Here is a 20,257-nt window from a genome sequence, read left to right on the forward strand (position 1 = left end):
AAAAAAACCACTTTAATGTTTTAAGAAATAGTTAAAAGGCAATTGTTATCACTCTCTTATGATGTTTATTCAAACAGAATTCCAAGTATATATGCAAGTTTATATGATGTGAGGTATACATCAGAACAAAATGAGAATGGTGTTGAAAACGATCATTTCAATCCAACCTCCTGAATAATAACCTCAATGCCAATATACATACAAGTTCAAAATATATAAAACATCACAACAATCTGGCTTTCTACTTACCCCATTCAACACTTGGAAGCAGAAAAATAAAGACTCAGCTTTGCAAAGTTTATGTGGCTCAAACTGGTCTCAAGGGTTTTGTTCCACTAGAGACTCTCTCCAGTAGTGCAACCCCATAGCAAAGCATCCATTAACCAGGACTGCAGGGATGCTACTGTTCACCAACTCTCAAGCAGCCACGTAGCTTTAGAACATGAGGTTACAAGGCAAACCTTGGCAGAAGTGGGTGAAAAGTAGAAGCAGAAAGCAGGTTCAGGTACAGGCGGAGGCATTAACAGCAGAAGCAAGCATCCAGGCTTTAAAAGCTTACGGGGGTAGATTATTGGACCAAACTCACGTCAGTTGCAAACTTACTGAAACAAACAGAAAAACCAACAGGAATGAATGTGGTCCACTGTTTAAATATCCTGGTTAAAAAGACACATAATCTAACACATCAACATATAATTATTGAAGCCTGCTTCCTAAGCTCTATTATAGTCTTCTGCACTCAGTGCTGTTTTGAAATAGTGAGAATTTTGACAATTCTATGAAGTATCTGCTTTTACTCATTGTCTGTTTGTGTTGATTCTGGCTGGGATGTCTCTGAATCTGAAAAACAAGAGGTGACAGAAAAATGAGCATTTTTTTCTCACTCAAAGACATTAAATATCAATTTCTTTCTTGTACAAAAAAGCTTCTCTGAGGTCAATGAAGGATGGCCCTGCTTGTGTAATATTGAAATGAACTAACAGCAATGAAATTGGGTTGCTCCTTGTACATTTGGACTGCTCTTCCTCTTTCTAATTTCCTTTTCAGTGTGAACAGTGTTGCTTTAATAGTACATTCTAGGGGTCTTAGGAGGAGGGGACGACAGAGGACGAGATGGTTGGACAGTGTTCTCAAAGCCACTAACATGAGTTTGACCAAACTGCAGGAGGCAGTTGAAGACAGGAGTGCCTGGCGTGCTCTGGTCCATGGGGTCACAAACAGTCGGACACGACTAAACAACAACAACAAGGGGTCTTAGATGACCATAAGCCTAAAATGTGATGCAGCAACAAAAGAAGCCAATGCTCTTTCAGGCTGCATCAATAGAAGTATAGTGTCCAGATCAAGGGAAGTTAATAGTCCGGCTCCATTTTGCCTTGGTCAGACCACACCAGGAATACGGTGTCCAGTTCTGGGTGCTACAAGTTAAGAAGGATATTGACAAGCTGGAAGGTGTGCAGAGGAGGGCAACCAATATGATCCAGGGTCTAGAAGCCAAACCTGCTGAGGAATAGTTGAGCAAGTTGGATATGTCCAACTTTCCAAGCCTGGGAAAGAGGAGACTGAGGGAAGATATGACAGCCAGCTTCAAATATCTAAATGACTGTCAAATGAAATATGGGATGCTCTTGCATGGAAACCTGGAAGGCCCTGAGAGCATCCTAGGGCCTGCCTGCTGAGGAGGACTTGTCTGTTAAGCAATCTGGAGAGTTTAAAAGTAATCTGCTTTGCTTGAGGGGAGGGAGGTAGAAGCATAGAATTGTAGAGTTGGAAGGGACCCCAAGGGTCACAAAATAACAACATATCATGCCCATCTGACTGGGTTGCCACTCCAACAAAATCTAAAGAACACAATAAAACATCAACCATTAGAAAGGCCTGCTCGGCACACCAGCTCTGGAAGGTAAGGCTGGGGGGGCAGCCGGCCCATTTTTTGCATATATGCACCACCCCAGAACATACCCCCCCTCACAAGATGCAACCATACCGTATATGATATTTTTGTATGTTTTTCTTGTTTTAGTATTAAACCACTTCAAGAGGTTACATAGGAAGCAATTCATAAATGCAACCAAATCAATAAAAGAAATGAAATGAAATGCAAGTGCTGTTGGTTGCAGCTTCAGATACTAGAATTGCATTTCTTCCCCTGAAGGTTCAGGTGTGCACCTTGGGTGTGTTTCTGGGCTCTCTGCTAACACAGGGAGTTATGAGATGTGGTATCCAGAAGAGCCTTTAACCAGCTTCGGTTGATAAGCTTGTTGTTACCCTTTCTGGATAACCTGTTTTAGATGTGGCTACCCAGCTATTTGTGGGGGCCAAGCAATCAGTTATGTGACATCAATATTCTGCCAGCTACAGTGGCTGCCAGTTTGTTCCCAGTCCAAATCAAAGTGCTGGTGATTGCCAAGGAAGCTCTAAAATAGTGGTGGCAAACCTGCAGCCTGTATCTGAATGCAATAATGCATGATTAAAAATGCTTTAAAATAGTGCAGAGTTGGCGGGAAAGTCTTTTGGAAGGCAGTATTGAGAAGTCCAGTGCTCACCACACCAACTTTTGCCCCTGGAAGGATGACCATGGGCCAATGTGGCCCTTGGCCCGAAAAGGGTTAACCACCCCTGCTTTAAATGGCATGGGACCAGGTTACCTTAGGGACCACCTGCAGCAATATGGAGACCCTGTTGAGATGCCTACAGTAAAATGTATTAGTTTGGGGGTCATAAGAAACAGGGTCTTCTCTGCCCTGGCCCCTTACCTATGGAATTCAATCCTTGGGGAGATGCCCTCCCCAATTTCACTTAAACTAGCTTCAAAGTCACAGCTGTTTAGAAAGGCATTTGGAGTTTAAATTGGAATGCTAGATAATTGGGGCTCTTTGAGCAGGGCTTGTTTTAGTCAGTTTTATGGTTAGATGGAAATAGGGTGCTCTGTTTATTGTTCTATTAACAGTTTTGATGAATTGCATGTGAGGTCTGTTCTAAATGGTAGTACTGAAGTTCTTTAAAATAACAAAAATACACTTTTTTATATCCTCGGTATTCTATTACATTGATGACTTCCACATTACAACCCCCCCCAAAAAAATCTATGGAAATACTGTCCTAGAATAGTAAATTCCATGTTTAACCAGCACACATGAACCAATGGAGATGGCGCTGATGTGGGATCCATTAGCCTGCCAAACACAGGGCATCCCATGTGTGCAGGTAGATTAATGAATACCTTTAAACTAAATTCCTAAGCCGGGTGTATGATTCTAGTCATGCCATGTAATGCTGTGCACCTTTACTTGGAAGAAAACCCTGCTGTCAGTGGATCCTACTTCTAAGTAAGTGTACAGGACTAGAGCGTCACAGTGCAATCCCATGCATGCCTGCTCATAAATATAAAGAAACACTGGCTGAATGGGATTGCAGCACAATTTTTAAAATGATGGGTTTTATGTAATAATTGAGGCATATAACAGAGTTGTTATTCTGACACACAAGAGTTCATTGTCCTAATTTGGATTATTGTCCTTTTCTAAAAGTATTCTGCTTTGCTTTAGTAGACCTCAGCTGCATGAACAAGTTTAATAAACTTCTTAGAACAACTCTCCCCGTCTCAGCCATCCTGGCTAATCAGTTTTCTTTCCTTTCCTTTTCTTACCTTCTCCAACACAGCACATACATGGTCCCTTTAGAAATCACTGTGGATATCTTAACTTTACTTGATCCATTCTCTAAAGACACTACAACACAAATATAACCTTCCTACCTGTGAGCTTCTGAAATGTGGAATTAAGTTCTAAGAAACAGTTTGAATGTGATAAATTCTATATAGATGGAAACACTTGAACTACATACGCCTTCCAACCCTACTATTGTGTATGTGCTTTACATCATGAACTTTAGATTCTTCTTGAGTTTGCAGCCTTCTGCATAATGGCCTCATCCAGTGAGGCACAAGTGGAAAATAAGCAAGTGCTGTAGGACTTTAATTTTGTTTCTCCAAACAGCAGCATCCCACAATGCATTGCACGCAGCTACTCAGGGGGTTAGACTAGAATCAGGCATGGCCAAACCTGGCCCTCCAGCTGTCTCAGGACTACAATTCCCATCATCCCTGACCACAGGTCCTGTTAGCTAGGGATGATGGGAGCTGTAGTCCCAAAACAGCTGGAGGGCAAAGTTTGGCCATGCCTGGACTAGATGATCCCCGGGGTCCCTTCCAACTCTACAATTCTATGGTTCTAGTGTTTTTAAAATCAGCCAGTGATGCAGGGCAGAAAAAAATGAGGTAAGCTTCACTGCATATGCCGCTCTCCCTCTCATGCTTGGGGACCTTGTGTAGAATGCATCAATGTATTTTATTATGAATTTCCAAAGCAAAACTTTCAACCAATTTAAAATAAATGCAGTGTTACTGCCCTCTATTTGGATATGCCCGAGAATAAAAATTGAGAAGAAAATATTTTCTTCTAGGTCTGCTAATACCCAATTGCAAAGACTTGAGGGAAGTGAACTTAAGGGAAGTGTGAGGTGTTGAGGAGTGACAGGAGAGGCTGCTGCAGAATTTATGAGAGCGCCCACCCCTGGGACACCAAAGGATCTCTGCCTGTCGATAACAGCGAATGGGTGGGAAAGAGAAACAAACCACTGCTCTATACAAAGCAAAATTAATTAATTAAAATTAATTAATTAAGCTAAAAGTAAAAATTCATATTAAAAACATTTGTAATAAGCTTTACGTTTAAAAAGGTTACTTCCCTTCAGTGTTAAATTCTATTGACAATTAAAGAAAAAGACTATATATGTTTGGAAATGAATAATGCTTAGATCTGTTAAGGCAGAAATGGGCTTGTAGGATAGTGTTTTGGGTGGCATACATTCTGAGGTTGAAGAATGGCTTCTTAGGCTGGGCCCCCATTTCAAGTCCAGATTGAGATCTAGGTTTTCTTTTGTATGACAATGTGTGTTTCCTAGCTTTCTGCCTCTTTTCTATTTTCTTCTGGTACTCACTTGGAGGAAGAAGAGAATCTGTAAGAAACAACAGAAAAGGAATTCTTTATTTAATATGCATTCATGTCATAAAATAAGCCTCGGTTGCTTTAATAGTCTTACAAGGTATTTGTTAGGGGGCAAATGAGCTAAAAAGGTGTCCAAAAGCTTTTGAATGCAATAGGATATTTGCACAGGCTTCATTCTGTAAATGCTATTATCTTATTAGAAGGCAAGTCTTTTCAAAAGGAGCATTGAAAAATAAATATTATTTTTGGGTGCCATTTATCCCATGCTACCTTGCATCTTTAAGTGGAATTATGATTTGGCATAAGCAACGATGTCCGATGTCAGACTAAAGTCCAGTACATGCTGCCCTGGAAGCAATTTCCATTGGAGTTTACAGAAGTTACATATAAAACTGTGTAAAGGTTTAGTGTATAACATACAGCACTCAAGGAGTTTATTTTCTATATGCTCTACAAATACTGCAGAATGAATGCAGATTAAGTTAGCTCTACTCTATCTGAACAGAAACAAAATCCCAAAAACATGTCCCGAATAAACAATATACCGGGTTTGTAGGCAATACAAAGAATAAGCTATGAATTGAAGCCCAATTTCCATATATCTTCTGGAATGTTTTATAGGATTAATACAGTGGTGCCTCGCAAGACGAAATTAATTCGTTCCGCAAGTTTTTTCTTCTTGCGAGTTTTTCGTCTTGCGAAGCATGGTTTCCCATAGGAATGCATTGAAAATCAATTAATGCGTTCCTATGGAAACCGCTTGCCAGGCTGGCGGTGCGGAGAAGGGCTTTTCTCCCCACCGCAAGCCTTCAGGACAGGTACGGGAGGAGGTCTCTCCGCCCCACCGCCAGCCTTCGGAGGAGGTCCGAGGACAGTGGGGAAGACGCGCTGCGCTTCCCCGCTGTCCCGGAGATTTCCCTATGGGCTTTCGTCTTGCGCAGGAAGCCCATAGGGAAATTTGTTTTGTGAAGCACCTCCAAAACGGAAAACCCTTTCGTCTAGCGGGTTTTCCGTCTTGCGAGGCGTTCGTCTTGCGGGGCACCACTGTACACATATTTGCATAGGTCTACATTACAAAGAAAGACATAGGTCAGTAAATACTGCTTATTTTTTTAAAGTCTAAAATGTTACCATTAGGCTGCGAGTTCTTTTTCTCCCAGTCATCACGCTGTTGAAGCCACTCATCTCCATAACCACTGCTGATCAGTTTGCTGAAGTTTACAGGTTCATTTTTTTTGTGAGCAGGCCTATACGAGAACACCAAACAAGAAGCAAGCCTTTTATCAAAACTGGTACCCATCTTTTCTTTTTCTTTACTATGATAACAATTTTTTAAAATAGGCAAATAAAAGTCGTTGACATTTTTAGAAGAGTGCCATGAGTCCAAATGGTCAATGGCTATACCTGGCGCCATGGTTTTTCAACAGTTACTTACAGTAATTTACTGTTAGTGTTGACAACAAACACTATGTACTGGGGAACCTGATGGTCATCAGAGCATCCCAATGCAAACATACAGAGAAGCAGAGAGCCAAAGAATTACATTAGGTGGATCCAAATGTTTGAGCATGTCTGGTGAGGTTTTTAAACACCAGATCTCTGTGCTATATTAAAAAGTGTTTTTGAAGCTTCCTTTGGTATTAGAAGCATTCTGGCTTTGTGGCAAAAAGGCCTCTAGTAGAAGTATTTGCATGGTTCTTTGAATGCCAGCTGGTAAAACAGATCCACGTGCAAATCTTCACATAGGGACAACATACGTTGATGCACACCTTCTCAACATCCAGCAGTGAAGAAAAAGTTGTTCCAAGTAACCCCAGTCAAAACAGGAACTACTGGTAAATATGAATGACTAAGACAAGTAACTTATGTGATCGAAAGACGTCAAGCCTACAGCAATCCCAAATGATATCAGGGGCATGCATTGCTGAGAGGGTGCAAGATGGCACAACCAGGCACCCCCACGACAGGCTCCCTCCCTCACCAAGCTGTGCCCTGGCTGGGCCTTCAGGGCTGCAGCAGCAGCAGCAGCACCTCCTTCTCCTCATGGCCGGCTGAGAGGGAGGAGGATGGCGGCAGCAGCAGCGCCACCCACCAAGGAGAGGCTAGAGTCTCTAGCAGCCGTTGCTGGTCTGCCCTCACTGTGAGCTGGCTTTGAGCCTTTCTCCATCCATCCCCTTGCCTCACTCGCTGCCGGCTCAGACCACTGTGGCTTGGTAAGCGGTGAGGGCTTGGGCTCGCGCAGCCACACTCTGCCCCTGCCCCAGCACACACACACGCATCCTGGGTGCAGAGAACCTGTGCTACGCCCTTGAATATGTTCCCAAAATAAAGCAAGGTGTACTCTGGTCTCTATTTTCACCTGTTCCAGATTACCAGTCATGTAACATGACATCCAACGAGGCTTCTCATCTGGTACACCGACAAATAACTGAAACAGTGTACATATGATAATCTAGGGTAGTTTTTAATAAACTACACTTTTGTAAAAAGTGTGCATACTGCCTCCCAAATATATCTTATTGTGATTATATGCTTATTGTTAAGATCAGCATATAGCCATCACTATGATGCAATACACTAATTCATACTCAAACTGAACTGGAGCAAAGGCTAACAATTTTATGCACAGCTTTACACTGGCAAGTTGAGTACTTGCACATCCATCTGTAAGGTCTGGATTTAAAACACAGCAATTATATTTAGCTAACATTGGAGGGAAGTAGAGTCGGTTTCCTCCATGAAATTCTTTAGTTGCAATAGGTTGTGGTGTTCTGTGTGGGTATCTTGGCGTTATAGCAGGAAGCTTTATCTGTGTAAAAAAGATAATGCTAATTCAGTAATGGACATACATATACCTATGATTAAAACAGGTTGAAATAACAGCTAAAAAGAAAGAATATTCCCTGCAATATATTCTGTAGCAATCTGTACATGGCTCCTGTATTAGGCTCCTGTTTTTGTGATGTCGCTCAAAGTAATCTGATCTGACTAGGCTGAGAAATAAAAAAGTTTGATATGTGATGACTAGAACTTTTGAGTTGGGCTGATCAAGACTGGACCCGTTCCCCATATGCTATAAACCCAATTCAAATCAGCTGTAACACAACATGTAGATTGACCCTTAGCATTACTTCCAAAGGGTGGTTAAGGTTGCTTAGTTTCTGTTAGGGCTTTATGCAAGGTTAAGTGCACCTTTAACGTGCAGGTTTTAAATATGTACACTGAAGTGAGACGGTGCTGGAAGGAGCATGTGTGCAAGTTCACATTTGCAATGTTGTGTCTGCGCTACCTGTGTTTATTCAAGTTCTGATTACCAGTGGTATGTGCCATTTGAATGCTAAAATTGTAAGCTTTATCTTAAAATATGAGGGCCAAACAGGCCGTGCTGTTATATGCCTCTTTAAATTTTGTGTGCAGATTTGGAAGGAAATCCCCCACTGGTGACAATTTAGGATTTCCTCCTCACCCTACAAAGCAAATACCAGAGGAGGGGTTTTCCTCGGGAGGAAGGCAGAGTGTTAAAATTGCTTTATAAAGCTGCTGTGATTCCAGTTACGATTACCATCCTGCATGTTAAATACAAGAACACATTTAAAATCTTGTCAAGTTTAGTCTCAGGGTTTTAAGAAAAAGCTCACATTTTCGAGCAGGTGCATACTTCAGAATGACAAAACTTGAGTATACACAGGGTGATGCATACAGAAACCTCAGAATTTATTAACCAAGGTAAGAGATCATGAGTGGAATATGAGCTTCCACGTGCCCATCCCAGCCCCTCCACCACAGTGAACTCCTTAGTCAGGCTGATTGGAATACTAAAAGAGCATTGATTGGAACAGTACTAAAAAGGCTTTTCATGCTAACCAGTTTTATTCTTTACCAGAATCTGAAACTTTGAAGCTGGCTAGAAAACTATTAAAAATACAAATGCATCCAGGAATCAACACTGACTTTTAAAAGGAGGGGAGACCACAACAGTAACTTGGAGAAAGATTTTGCACTGATGTGCTGATGGAATCGCCAAATACCTGTTTCTTGGCTTAGTCTTTAAAATGGTCAGTTTGAGATTTTCCCTCTGTATTTTATCAAATCCAATTCTAGTTTCAGAAAAACTCACCTCTTCTTTTGTGCTTCCTGGAGAGCCCTCAACTTGTACTCCATTTTCCTGTTGGGATTTTTTTTTTTTAAAAAAAACATAATTTAAGTAATAGATCTTAAAGATAACAGAAAAGAGATTAGGAGTGTTTAATGTTTTACAAAAATGATCAGCTTGGTCACATAAAGTGTATACTACCTGACTTGCCTCCGTACAAACTTCATTTCAGAAAGAATAGAACCTTTCTGCTTGGGGGGGGGGGCGAGGTAAAATTTAAATCATGAAAATGATGTACACAATATTATGTCTCCTCTCTAAGCCACAGCTCCAGCAAGATTCTGATACTGCTTTTAAATTTTTTAAAAAAGGTATCCCTCAACAGATCCCTTTGTTACTGATTATCCCATTTCACATCTAGTTCCATACTCTTTAGAAACAGAGTATGGAAGCTTTAATAATAATATAAAAAGATAACCAGTGTTCCTGAAAACACTCCCAAATAAACATTAATGTTCAGAAAAAAAGAACATATATTCTGGAAGCTGAAAAGAATGGATCTATAATCACTTGAATAACCTGATCCAGAATGCACAAGAGGCTTCCATGTTTTTAATGAGACCTGAGAAGAACCCTCTGGGATTAAAATGTTTTTGTACTGTGATATGTCCTTAAGGATTTATTTCTTTAACTGGAACCAACACACTTTCCCCTGATAGAATAAACTAAGGAGGCTGAACTTTAAACAGTACTCCTGGCTAGTATTTCTTATATCCTGACAAAACAATTAAAACCCATAACTCTAAATAAGCAGGTATCTGAATATAGTTTATGACTGCAATCCAGTAATGTACTTATCTGAGAGTTAGGCCCATTACACCCAATGGAACTTGCTTCTGAGAAGATATATAAAATGAAAGTTTCAGAAAGCTAATGAAATTTAAATCCAAGATTTCAGCAGTCATTTCTCAAGGTTTAGCCATAAGGGTTGGCCATCAGGCAATTAAATTAAGTTTATATGTGATTCCTGTTGAAGGACAAAAGCCACACTATCCATTCAAAGTTAATTTCACCCAATTCAGTGGGAGAGGTTTTAATCAAAACAACTTTGCTACTGAAATCAACTACTATGCTCTTCATTTTGGCTGAATAGTGCCCAATATTACTTCAGAGGGATCCTTAAAAGAGCTGGGAGACAAATGCACCAAAGTAAGATACTATGACCTGGTTTGCATGTGGTGCTATGCCAAACTATGGTTCGATGTTACTAAGCAAGGATGCTGGTGCAGAGAGCAAAAACCTCACCTGCTTCACTTCTTCCCCAGTCCTGCTGTTGCCACGAATGTCCTCAAAGGGCACAAGAAGCTATCCCTGAACAGAGAAATCTCTTTCCCATTTAGTCAAGGTCTTAGTTTGACAAAATTTGTATAAATTAAGCAGGGAAATTAAAAAAACCAACCAACCTGATAATAATTTTATTAGTTTGTCAGCTTAATTACAATGATACAAAAAGCATCGTAAGCCATAACCAGGATCACAGAATGAGTTGGAACGCCACCTCCCCCCCCCCGGGTCATCTAGTTCAAATCCCTGCAATGCAGGAACCTCAACCAATTTACATAAGAAATTTACACCCTTCAAAGGGATTATTTCACACTATATTCTTCACTAGTGGGAAGTGCCTGGCACTTCCCAGGAATCTGAAGAAACCCCAAAATATTGTGATTTTTCAAAGGATAGTGTAATTAGTGAGTTTTAGGGCTGTGCACAACTATCCACTTACCCACCCGGGCTTCACCCTTCCCTGGGGAATGCTTGACCCAGCCCCAAATCAATTTGAGTGCGGCAAAGGGAGCTAATGTTTACTTAGCGTTAATTTGGCCTGTCATCTTGATTCAACATGTCATCTGGCATCTAAACGTAGACCACCTCCTCCACCTTGGGAACGATCGTGCTGACGCTATCTCTTCAAAGGCATCTAAGCTTGGCACTGGTTGGCAACGCAAGAGTAAGTAAGAAGAGTTTGGATTTGATATCCCACCTTTCACTCCCTTTAAGGAGTCTCAAAGCGGCTAACATTCTCCTTTCCCTTCCTCCCCCACCACAAACACTCTGTGAGGTGAGTGGGGCTGAGAGACTTCAGAGAAGTGTGACTAGCCCAAGGTCACCCAGCAGCTGCAGGTGGAGGAGCAGAGATGCAAACCCGGTTCACCAGATTACAAGACTACTCTTAACCACTACACCACACTGGCTCCCATCAGATCACATCAGATTTGGCACAAATCACATCAGATTTGGCAAAGTTCCACCAAACAGGGTGATAGTATCTTTAGAGGTGTACAATTCTGCGTAATTTGGACCCGTCATGCTATATTGGGCAAAGTCATATATCAATCCGTAATCTTGAGTCAACATGGTGCCCAGTGTCCAACTGTAGGATTAGACCACCACCTCTACCTTGGGAACTCTCTTGCTGAGTTTGGTGATGTTATCTCAAGAGGCATCTAAATTGGTGCAAGTTGGAACTGCCATTCCAAATTGGGCAAAGTCCTATAAAATGGGGTGACAATATCTTCAGAGGTATAAAAATCTGTGTACTTTGAACCCATCCTACCAAATTGAGCAGTTACACCAAAGTCACATTTCGGTCTGCCACCTTGATTCAAAATGGTGCCTGGTGTCCAAAGACAGATGCATATTGCCACCTCCATATGAGGAACCCTGATGCAGTTTGGGGACAATATCTCAAGAGGCATCCAAACTGGTGCAGGTAGGAACTATCCTGCCAAATGGGACAATATCTTCAGAACCATCCAAATTGGTGTAGTCTGGACCCATTACACCAAAAACCAGGCAAACTCACACCAAAGTCACATTTTGATCTGCCATCTTGATTCAAAATGGTGCCTTGGCATCCAAACATTGATGAAAACTGCCATCTCCCCCTTGGGAACCCTTGTACAGAGTTTGGCAACAATACAGTATCTTGAGAGGTTGCCAGACCCATAGAGAACAGAGGCATACAGAAAAACGACTATCCAAAATATATGGTAGATTTTAGCACCCAAATACCATACTTTTTCCAAAAAAATGTTGATTTCTATAAACTGTAGGCACACTCCAGCTGTTTCTAAAAGTGACAAAAAGTACAAGTGTCTGCACCCCAGCCCCCAAATCTGCTGCAGTTCATGGAAGGCATTATATATGAGGATTGTGATGTTAAGTCCTACAACACATTCTGGGGCTGGAAGGTAAAGGAAGGGTCTGCAACTAGTCTAGTTTTAAGGATTCTGGAGTCTATACAGAGCCAACATCAATTTAGCCGCTGATAGTTTCTTTCCAGTTCCAGGACACAGCTTGGTTCTGAATGAAACAGCATCATATGGCGACATTTCATGTTCAGTGCAAATAAACTTGTGTAATTCAATAGAAAAAAAATTATGATTATTTTCATTTATTACCCACCTTTCATCCTAAGGCCCCATGGCAGTGATTATTATGTGACCTTAGGGTGAAAGTTGGGTAATAACTGGTTTCCCACAGGCATCTGGCTGACCACTATGACAGCAGGAGGCTGGAGTGGGCGGGCCATCAGCCTTGTCCAGCAGAGCTCTTCTTACGGAGAGGTATATTTTTAGGGCCCACCTGATTTTTGTGATTGTAAGTTGCTTTGGGGCCTGAGTCAATCAGAGCTATAAACACTGTGAACACCATGGGCTCAGAAACAAACTGGCCACTAGTGCAGCTGTTTTAAAACAGGGGTTATGTGAGATAGAAACAGAACGCCAGCCAGTAATCTGGCCGCTGCACTTTGGACTAATTGAAGCTCCTGCTGTGTCTTCAAGGGCAGCCCCACGCAGAACAGAGTGCAACAATATGATCTGGAAGTTATCACAGCATGGAGTACAGTGACCAAATTGTTTTGTTTAAAAGGTGCCGTAGCTGGTGAACCAGCCGCAGTTGGGGGGAAAGGCACTCCTGGTCACCAAGGCCACCTGAGCCTCCAGGGCCAGCGCTGAATTCAAAAAACACTCCCAGGCTGTGGAGCTGCTCTCACCAGAACAAGCCATCTCCTCACCTCCTGGACATCAGAACTTGGGACACATAACACCACTTTCAGGATTCAGCTTCAGTTTAATGGCCCCCATCCAAACCACTGCCTCCAAGCACCTGTCTAACACCTCAACTGCCTCTCCTGATTCAGATGAAACAGAGAGGTAGAACTGGGTGCGATCTGCACACTGATGACGTTCCACTCCAAATCTCCTGATCACAGAACCAGAGACCTCATATAGATGTTAAATAGCATGGGAAACAAGATGCGACCCTATGGGACACTACAGGACACCAAATGCTAGCCTCCCATAACTACTTCTTAGAAATGTCCCAGGAAGTAGGAGTGGACCCTGAAGCACAAGGTCCCCAGCCCCAACCTCCCTGAGACAATATGCTCCTCTAGAAGGATATTGTGGTTAACAGGATTGAAAGCTACCAAGAGATCAAGCAGAACAAGCAAACTCAAGCTCCCATCTCTTTCCCAACAAATGTCATCAACCCAAGTGGCCAGTGTGGTTTCAGTGCCACGGGCAGGCCTGAAACCAGAGTGGAATGGATCCAAGTAATCAGTTTCCCCCAAGCATGCCTGAAGCTGGACCAACTTATGGAGCACCTTGCCCCCAAAGGGGATATAATCATTTTTAAACACTTCCACAAATTCTATGAAATGAGCCAGTCTGGCTGCTCCTGCCTATCAATGTTTTTAGCCAATGAGTGAAGACGGATTTGTGACTGATAAGTGAGCTGTTTGGACGCCAGATAACAGGAAACGCTGGGTCCTAAAGAGCTGCTCTTCCCCCCTGCCCTTTAGTGCACTTTTCCTGCTTCTGTCTTATTTTTTAGTTCCTGGAATCTCAGTCCTTTTGCTTTCCCTTGCAGCCAGGGTGCATTTTGTTTGTGGTGGCTTCATCTGAGATCAGGTAGTTTCTAGAGGTGATTTTCTGCAAATACTGCTAAACAATGTTTGAGTGGATGTTAACTTCAAAAGGAAAATTTGAAACATTTGCAAAGAGGCATGTCACCTGCTGTACAGCAGTTAAAGATCAAGCACTTACAGTATAATGTAATCTACTCAGAAGTAAGTTTCTTTTTATTTAATGGAGCTTGCTCCCAGGTAAGTGGATCCAGGATGGCAGCCTAGGCTTTGGTTTAGGGTTGGCACTGGGGGGAAACAGGCATTTCTGCATCGTAGCAGACAGAAAATCAATAAGTGAAACCTTTTTGGTGGGGAAATAAAGTCGTGGGAAAAGCTTCACCATGACTGTACTCTCTAATTTTGTGTTATGCCGCACTCTCCATGGCAGCTGTGTTGTGTTATGCCATGTCATTTCCCCATGGTGGCCATTTTTTGATTGGCACCCACAGCAATACCTGATATAGATCTGCCCTGAAATCTATGGATGCAGGGCAATATACAAATAATAATAATAATAATAATAATAATAATAATAATAATAATAATATATTTTCAACTGCAAATTTGACAGAGACCCACATTATGAGGCAGAGAAATACAAAACACCAGGTGTGCTAGTTCATTGGGATTTGCGTGAGGTGCTGCTGTCCTGACCCACTCACCAACCAAGAGAGGTTCACATACCTCTCTTTTCTCTTTGTTCTCTTTGTCTTCAGCATCTCTTTGCCAAACACTTTTCATATCAAAATCAAAAGGCCCTCTTTTAGGCTCATAGCTGGCAGGTTGATCAGCCTTAAACTCCTCGTGGATCATGTAGTCTGGCATAGCTGAAACTCGAGGCCTGCGGAAAACAGTTTTACCGTTTACTGTGAAGTATTTAGTTATGAAAGGTTCCAGGTGCTTCCAAATGCTGTGACATTTTCTTCCTTTCAACATTCTTCAACTCCACTCTTCCTCAGTCACCCAAAAGAGATTAGCATGAAGACAGAATACTTACTTAGACTCATCAGCTGCTGCTGCTGCTGGTTTCCCATGATGTGTATACCACTCAGGTGCACCATAAGACCCCAGAGACACTTTCCGTGGAGTAGGTGTAAAATGTCTCAACAAGTCTTAAGTGAAGGAGACAAAGTTATTTAAGTTTTTTTTTTTTAAGCAAGTAGATAACTAGTTTTCTGGACATTATTAAAACAAGAGGGCAATATAAAAAATGCTTCATTCTATCCCTCCCCATGAGATTAAGGGGCAAACAATACTAGATGACATAGACCTACGACAGGATCTCCTGGTGCTGGCCCTGCCACTAGTATGCAGCCTGTAATCACATTTCCCTGAGGGAATGTGGCCCTTGGCCCTGAGAAGGTCGTCCACTGCTGCTCTAACCAATGTGCCTTCCCAACAAACGTTTCAAGCATGATTTTTTTTTAAGTAGACGGGGAAACTTATTTTCTCTCTCACACACACACTCATGCACCATGGCTCACACACAAATCTGCCTGCCTTCCCCAATTCCCTACACTACAAAAAAAGAATACTGAAAATATCCAAATAGAGGCAGAAAAGGAGGGAAGGGAAACAGATCAAATGATTTCATTTTTTTTCATTTGGATTCAAGAGAAACAATCATTTGTCAGAAGATCTCTACTTACTAACAGAGCAAACCAATATACAGAAATAAAAACACAAAAGCAACTGCATTTATGCCTGGATTAACTCCCCTCCATGCTGATTTACAAATAAAATTGTTCCCTGAGGCTGTTACTTATCTGGGGAAAAATGTGCACGTTTCCTCTGATAGCTGCTTTCAGGTAAGGTGATGCATTTACAGCTTGATTCAATGCACTTTTACTCTGAAGTAAGCCCACTGATTTGAATTGGCCTTACCCAAAGGTAAATGTGCAATTTTTAGTTACCGTAAGTATGAATTCAACCAAGATTGCCACAAAAGGTTACAGAATACTGCTAAAATTGTGGGTTCTTTCAAAACAAAAGAACCCGCATTTCTGCAACATCACAGCTTTCAGGGTGGCATGGAACATCCATATTTTGTGTTTTTTATCCTCCCCAATGTCCCCAAATTTCTTATAGCACTTTCCAGACCATTTATATGTACAAGCCTCCTGAAATTGCCATAAGATTCATATGAATTTTAACTACCAGGTCGGCCTCCTTGTTTTGCCAGCTTTACATATTCCGAGTCAGTGTCTTTAATCCACTTCCTTCGCCCCCCAAATGTAATCTCACTGTGAGGATCTCCAAAATCACCGAGACCTGGGATCTGGGATGTTGGCTGCTGTTGAGCTTCAGAATTAACCGGCTCCTCTGATCGCTTGAGTGGCACGTGATAGTACCAATCTGCATTAACAAGCAAAAAGATGAATATCACATTTTGAGATTTGTATTATATTAATTGGTATCAACTTAATTTGATTTTGTTCTGTGAACCACCCTGAGACCTCCAGGTATAGATAGGGCAGTAGATATATTCAATAAGTAATAATTATAATTATTATAGAAAACAATGAAAAACAGGAAAACTATTCCATTTTTTGTTTTTTTAAAAGCATTTATAAAGAATAACTTATATAACTTCTACTCCCCATTACTACAAAAATCAATGACCTAATATAACAGGAACCCACACAATTAAAAGCCTGGCTGCCTCTCCTGGTACTGTTCATCAGTTAGAAAGATCAAGGGCATTTCAATGCCAAGTCAGATAGAAATGTCTCTACATCAGGATAGCCCAACCTGCAGCCCAATGGCCACACATACCCCCCCAAGCTCTTTCTGTGAACCCCGCAAGGTGCTTGGCTGCTGCTGTAACCCTCCTGGCTTTCTCCTTTAGCTCTACACTGTTCCTCATTGATCCAAAAAGCATCATTTACTGCCGCTTTCCTGGTCTTCTTTTCCTGCCCTTTACTGCAAAAACACACCAGTCAAATGGTTTCTTCTTGACTCCAAGCAGCTCCATGACTGCTTCTGTTGGTCCTCTTTTAGTCTTCTCCTCCAAACTAGAATCTTGGTCAATTTTTCCCTCCTGGACACAACAAGCGTGCACAAGAATGTGTATGTGTGCAAGCATAGGAGCCAACTCCTAGGGGTCAAGGTCCCTTCGGCACACCAATAAAATATTTGCGGGGGCAGCTACCCCCCAAAGTTGATGGGCATTGCCATTCAAATGGTGTGTGCACACCACATTTATGTGGGGCGTGGCTTACCTGGGCTCCCCCAGTATTTTATTCAAGTTGGCACCCCTGCATGGAAGAGAAAATAGGAGCTTTTCTCCTGGTTGCCTGCCTCCCCTTTTATTTTTAAATTGCCAAGCATGTAAAGCTGAATGCACACAAGTTAAATGTGCATAAGTAGTGAGCTTACTGTACAAAATGAAGATGTCTAAACACTGTAAACACCACAGGATCTAGTTCTGAGAAAGGTATTATATAGTCCCGAACTAAAGTTTGAGAAAAGATATATGCATAAAAATGGAAAGATACAGCCCTACCTACTATGGGGAAATGGTTGGTAAAATTATTCGACTTAGCTGAGATGGCAAAGTTAATGTGATTAATTAAATAAAAACCACTTGCATTTATTAAGGATTGGAAACGTCTTATGGACTTAATTGTGTGAAACAGAAAATGAACTTGTACTAGCTGGATTTTAAGACTGAAAAAGTATTGGCGTATAGAAAACAGACTCGTTGGATGTTCCTGAGCCTCGAGTTGAGGGCTGGCGGGACGGCAGGGGCTGCCTTGGCAGGTCCTGTTGTCAAGACCACCATTTTCTGCACCTGCCTCTTGCCTTTATTTTGCACTGAAGACCCTGATCCACAGTCATTATTCTTTGCTCTGCGCGTCCTATCAAATTCAAATGTAAGCTATTTTCACTAAAATAAAAAAGAGCGCAGTTTTGAAACGCTTTACATGAGAAATATCACATTTATAAAGTGTGTACTTGCCACATGGTGCGTATCGATTTGGGGGTCCGCGGGGCTCTTTATTTGTATTCCTCATACCTGCACAAGGGGGAGAACAGGGGCTGTTTTCAAAAGGAAGCCTTTGGCCAAAGAAGCCCCGCCAAAGAAGCCCGGCGAGCCGGCCGAGCCTCCCCCATTTCTGAACCCGAGAGGCTTTGGCGCCAACTTTCCCGCCCACCTCGCAGCATCCTGAGCCAAGTGCACCACAGCCTCGCTGCGGAGACGGAGCTGCCCGACTCGGGCCCCTTCTGAATCCCCGGGTCCGCCGACCCGATTCCCCGCTGACCCTCCCGAAGGAGACGCCGCCCGCCCCGACCCAGCCGGGGAGGCTCCTCCGACGGCCGCGGTTAAGGCTGCCGGGGGAGCCGCGCCGAAGGCGGTTCGCCCGGCTGGAGACCCTCCGCGAGAGGAGGAGGAGGAGGAGGACCCTTTCCTCCCTGGCCGCCCTCTCTCGCCTGGTTCCGGGCGAAGCCGAGGGAGCTCGCCCCGGGGGAAGACACCCTCCGCCGCCGAGTTCGAAGTGGGACGGGAGGCCGCCGCCGCCGCGAGAGCGACCCGGAGGAGGAGGAGGAGGAGCAGGAGGCCGCAAACAATCCCGTCGCCCGGCAACGGCGGCTTCGCGCGCCCCGGGAGCGGGAGGCCGAGCGGGGGAGGGAGGCGAGGCGGCCGGGAGAGGGAGCAGGCGAGGGGGTCTCGCCGGCGCCCCACTGCGCCCCACGGAGGGCCACCCCAGCGGCAGGGGGCTTCCTCAGCCGGCGAGGTGAGCCTCAAAGCGGGTTACGAAAGGGCGAAGCAGCCCTGGAGGACTCGCCAGAGAAGTTCCAGCCCTGAGGCAGATGGCAATCCCCTCAGCTCCCTTGGCCGCTGAGGTGGCTTCTCGGAAAAGGAACGCGTTACCCCGAGGGTGTGCCTGGATTCACACGCGCGCACTCGTGTGTGTCCCCAGATACACGCTGCCGAGAGGCTTGATCTGAATCTTGTCCCCACGAGAAGCTCTCGCCCCAAGACAGCTTGGTTGGCGCTATGAAATAGGAGCGACAAAGCCCTGTGCTGCCCTGGCCTCTGCCGCCTCTTGGGCCCGAGCGCGGGGCTGGGCGGCGGGACAGCTGCCTTTCCATAAGATCAAACCAAGACCAAGCCTGCTTTCCTTCAATATATCTATTGGTCTCTTTGAGGCTTTTTGCGTCCCCTCTTCTTGGTTCTGTACAAATCCTTTCAAGGAGTTTGGATATGTAAAACTTCAACAGGATTCCTTTAAATTTACTTTTCTTTGATTACTTGTTTCAGGAAATTATACTTTTGTTGTAATTTTAGGTCTGGCTTAAGGTGAAGAAATGCTTTTTGCGAGTCTAATTTCAAGTAGAAAGTGCCCCTCCAATAATAGTCATAATATTGGTTGCCCTAGCCCCTTTCTCTCCCTCCCTGACAGTGAGGGGGGTGACCTAGCAGTGCCTTCTATAGCAATGGACGGCTCTCTGGTCCTTCACCCCTCCATTTACTAACTAGCATAGATATGCAGGGGTAGATTTGACTACAAAAACTACCACACAAGAGATAAGGTTTATTTACACATAAGCGGGACCTTGGTTTAAGAACAGCTTAGTTTAGGAACAACTTGGATTAAGAACGCCACAAACCCTGAAGTAGGTGTTTTGGTTTGTGAACTTTGCATTGGAAGCAGAACATGTTTCACTTCCTGCTGAGTGTAAATTGGGCCCCCCGCTGCTATGGGAAAGCACGCCTTGGTTTAAGAACGGACTTCCGGAACGGATTAAGTTCATAAGCCGAGGGACCACTGTATATACAACCTGAGCCTACAATGGGTTCAAAGCATTAACACCTCAGAAGGTCTTGCTCCTTCCCATAATCACAGCCTTGGGTTGAAGCCAAAATAAGGCATGGCTCTGGCCCCCAACTTCTGCCTGCCAGCCCAGCTCTCTCACACCCCACTCTGCCTCTTGTCCTTCTCCTCACCTGCCAAGTGAGGGAGAGGAACCCACCCATTTGCTCTCCAGCACAAAGCCCCTTCCTTTGCTATACTAACGACCATGCTCAGGCCCCAAGAAGCTGGCCTGGCTACCCCAGAAATTAGAAGGGACTCGGGCATCATCATGACCATAGCAGTTTCAAAGATAATGCCTAAATAATGACGTGTTTGACATGTTTTTCATTCACGCTGAATGAATCTCCTTTTCCCTTGGGGT

General features: G+C 43.3%; 1 protein-coding gene across 3 annotated transcripts; it reads right to left on the reverse strand.

The window, feature by feature from the left end:
• Positions 1-42: 42 nt before the first annotated feature.
• Positions 43-18,675, reverse strand: LOC310691228 (uncharacterized protein C7orf57). 3 transcript variants are annotated; one of them, XR_014518398.1, is made up of 10 exons: positions 18,232-18,510; positions 18,036-18,092; positions 16,232-16,429; positions 15,072-15,186; positions 14,759-14,915; positions 9,127-9,174; positions 7,718-7,818; positions 6,141-6,256; positions 4,189-5,019; positions 43-4,070 (listed from the first exon to the last, which is right to left on the reverse strand). XR_014518398.1 is itself a non-coding variant. In XM_083470888.1 (10 exons), the coding sequence occupies exons 2-10, from the start codon at positions 18,088-18,090 to the stop codon at positions 794-796; spliced, it is 855 nt and encodes a 284-aa protein (XP_083327014.1). In that variant the 5' UTR covers positions 18,091-18,092; positions 18,509-18,675; the 3' UTR covers positions 43-793. The 3 variants fall into 3 exon arrangements, 2 of the variants coding, with proteins under 2 accessions (XP_083327014.1, XP_083327015.1); XM_083470888.1 differs by having other exon boundaries at positions 43-840; positions 5,002-5,019; positions 18,509-18,675; XM_083470889.1 differs by having other exon boundaries at positions 43-840; positions 4,869-5,019.
• Positions 18,676-20,257: the final 1,582 nt, after the last annotated feature.

Source organism: Podarcis liolepis (genome assembly GCF_965112155.1).
Source record: "Podarcis liolepis genome assembly, chromosome: 13".
Classification (NCBI taxonomy): Eukaryota; Metazoa; Chordata; class Lepidosauria; order Squamata; family Lacertidae; genus Podarcis; species Podarcis liolepis.

Bases quoted from the DNA above. Each gene is read 5' to 3' on its own strand.
- LOC310691228 (XM_083470889.1), bottom strand. The intron at 15,187-16,231 runs GTAGTTAAAATT...CCTTCACTTAAG, and splicing joins AAAACAAGGAGGCCGACCTG to ACTTGTTGAGACATTTTACA. The intron at 9,175-14,758 runs GTATGTGAACCT...AAATCCCAACAG, and splicing joins AGAACAAAGAGAAAAGAGAG to GAAAATGGAGTACAAGTTGA.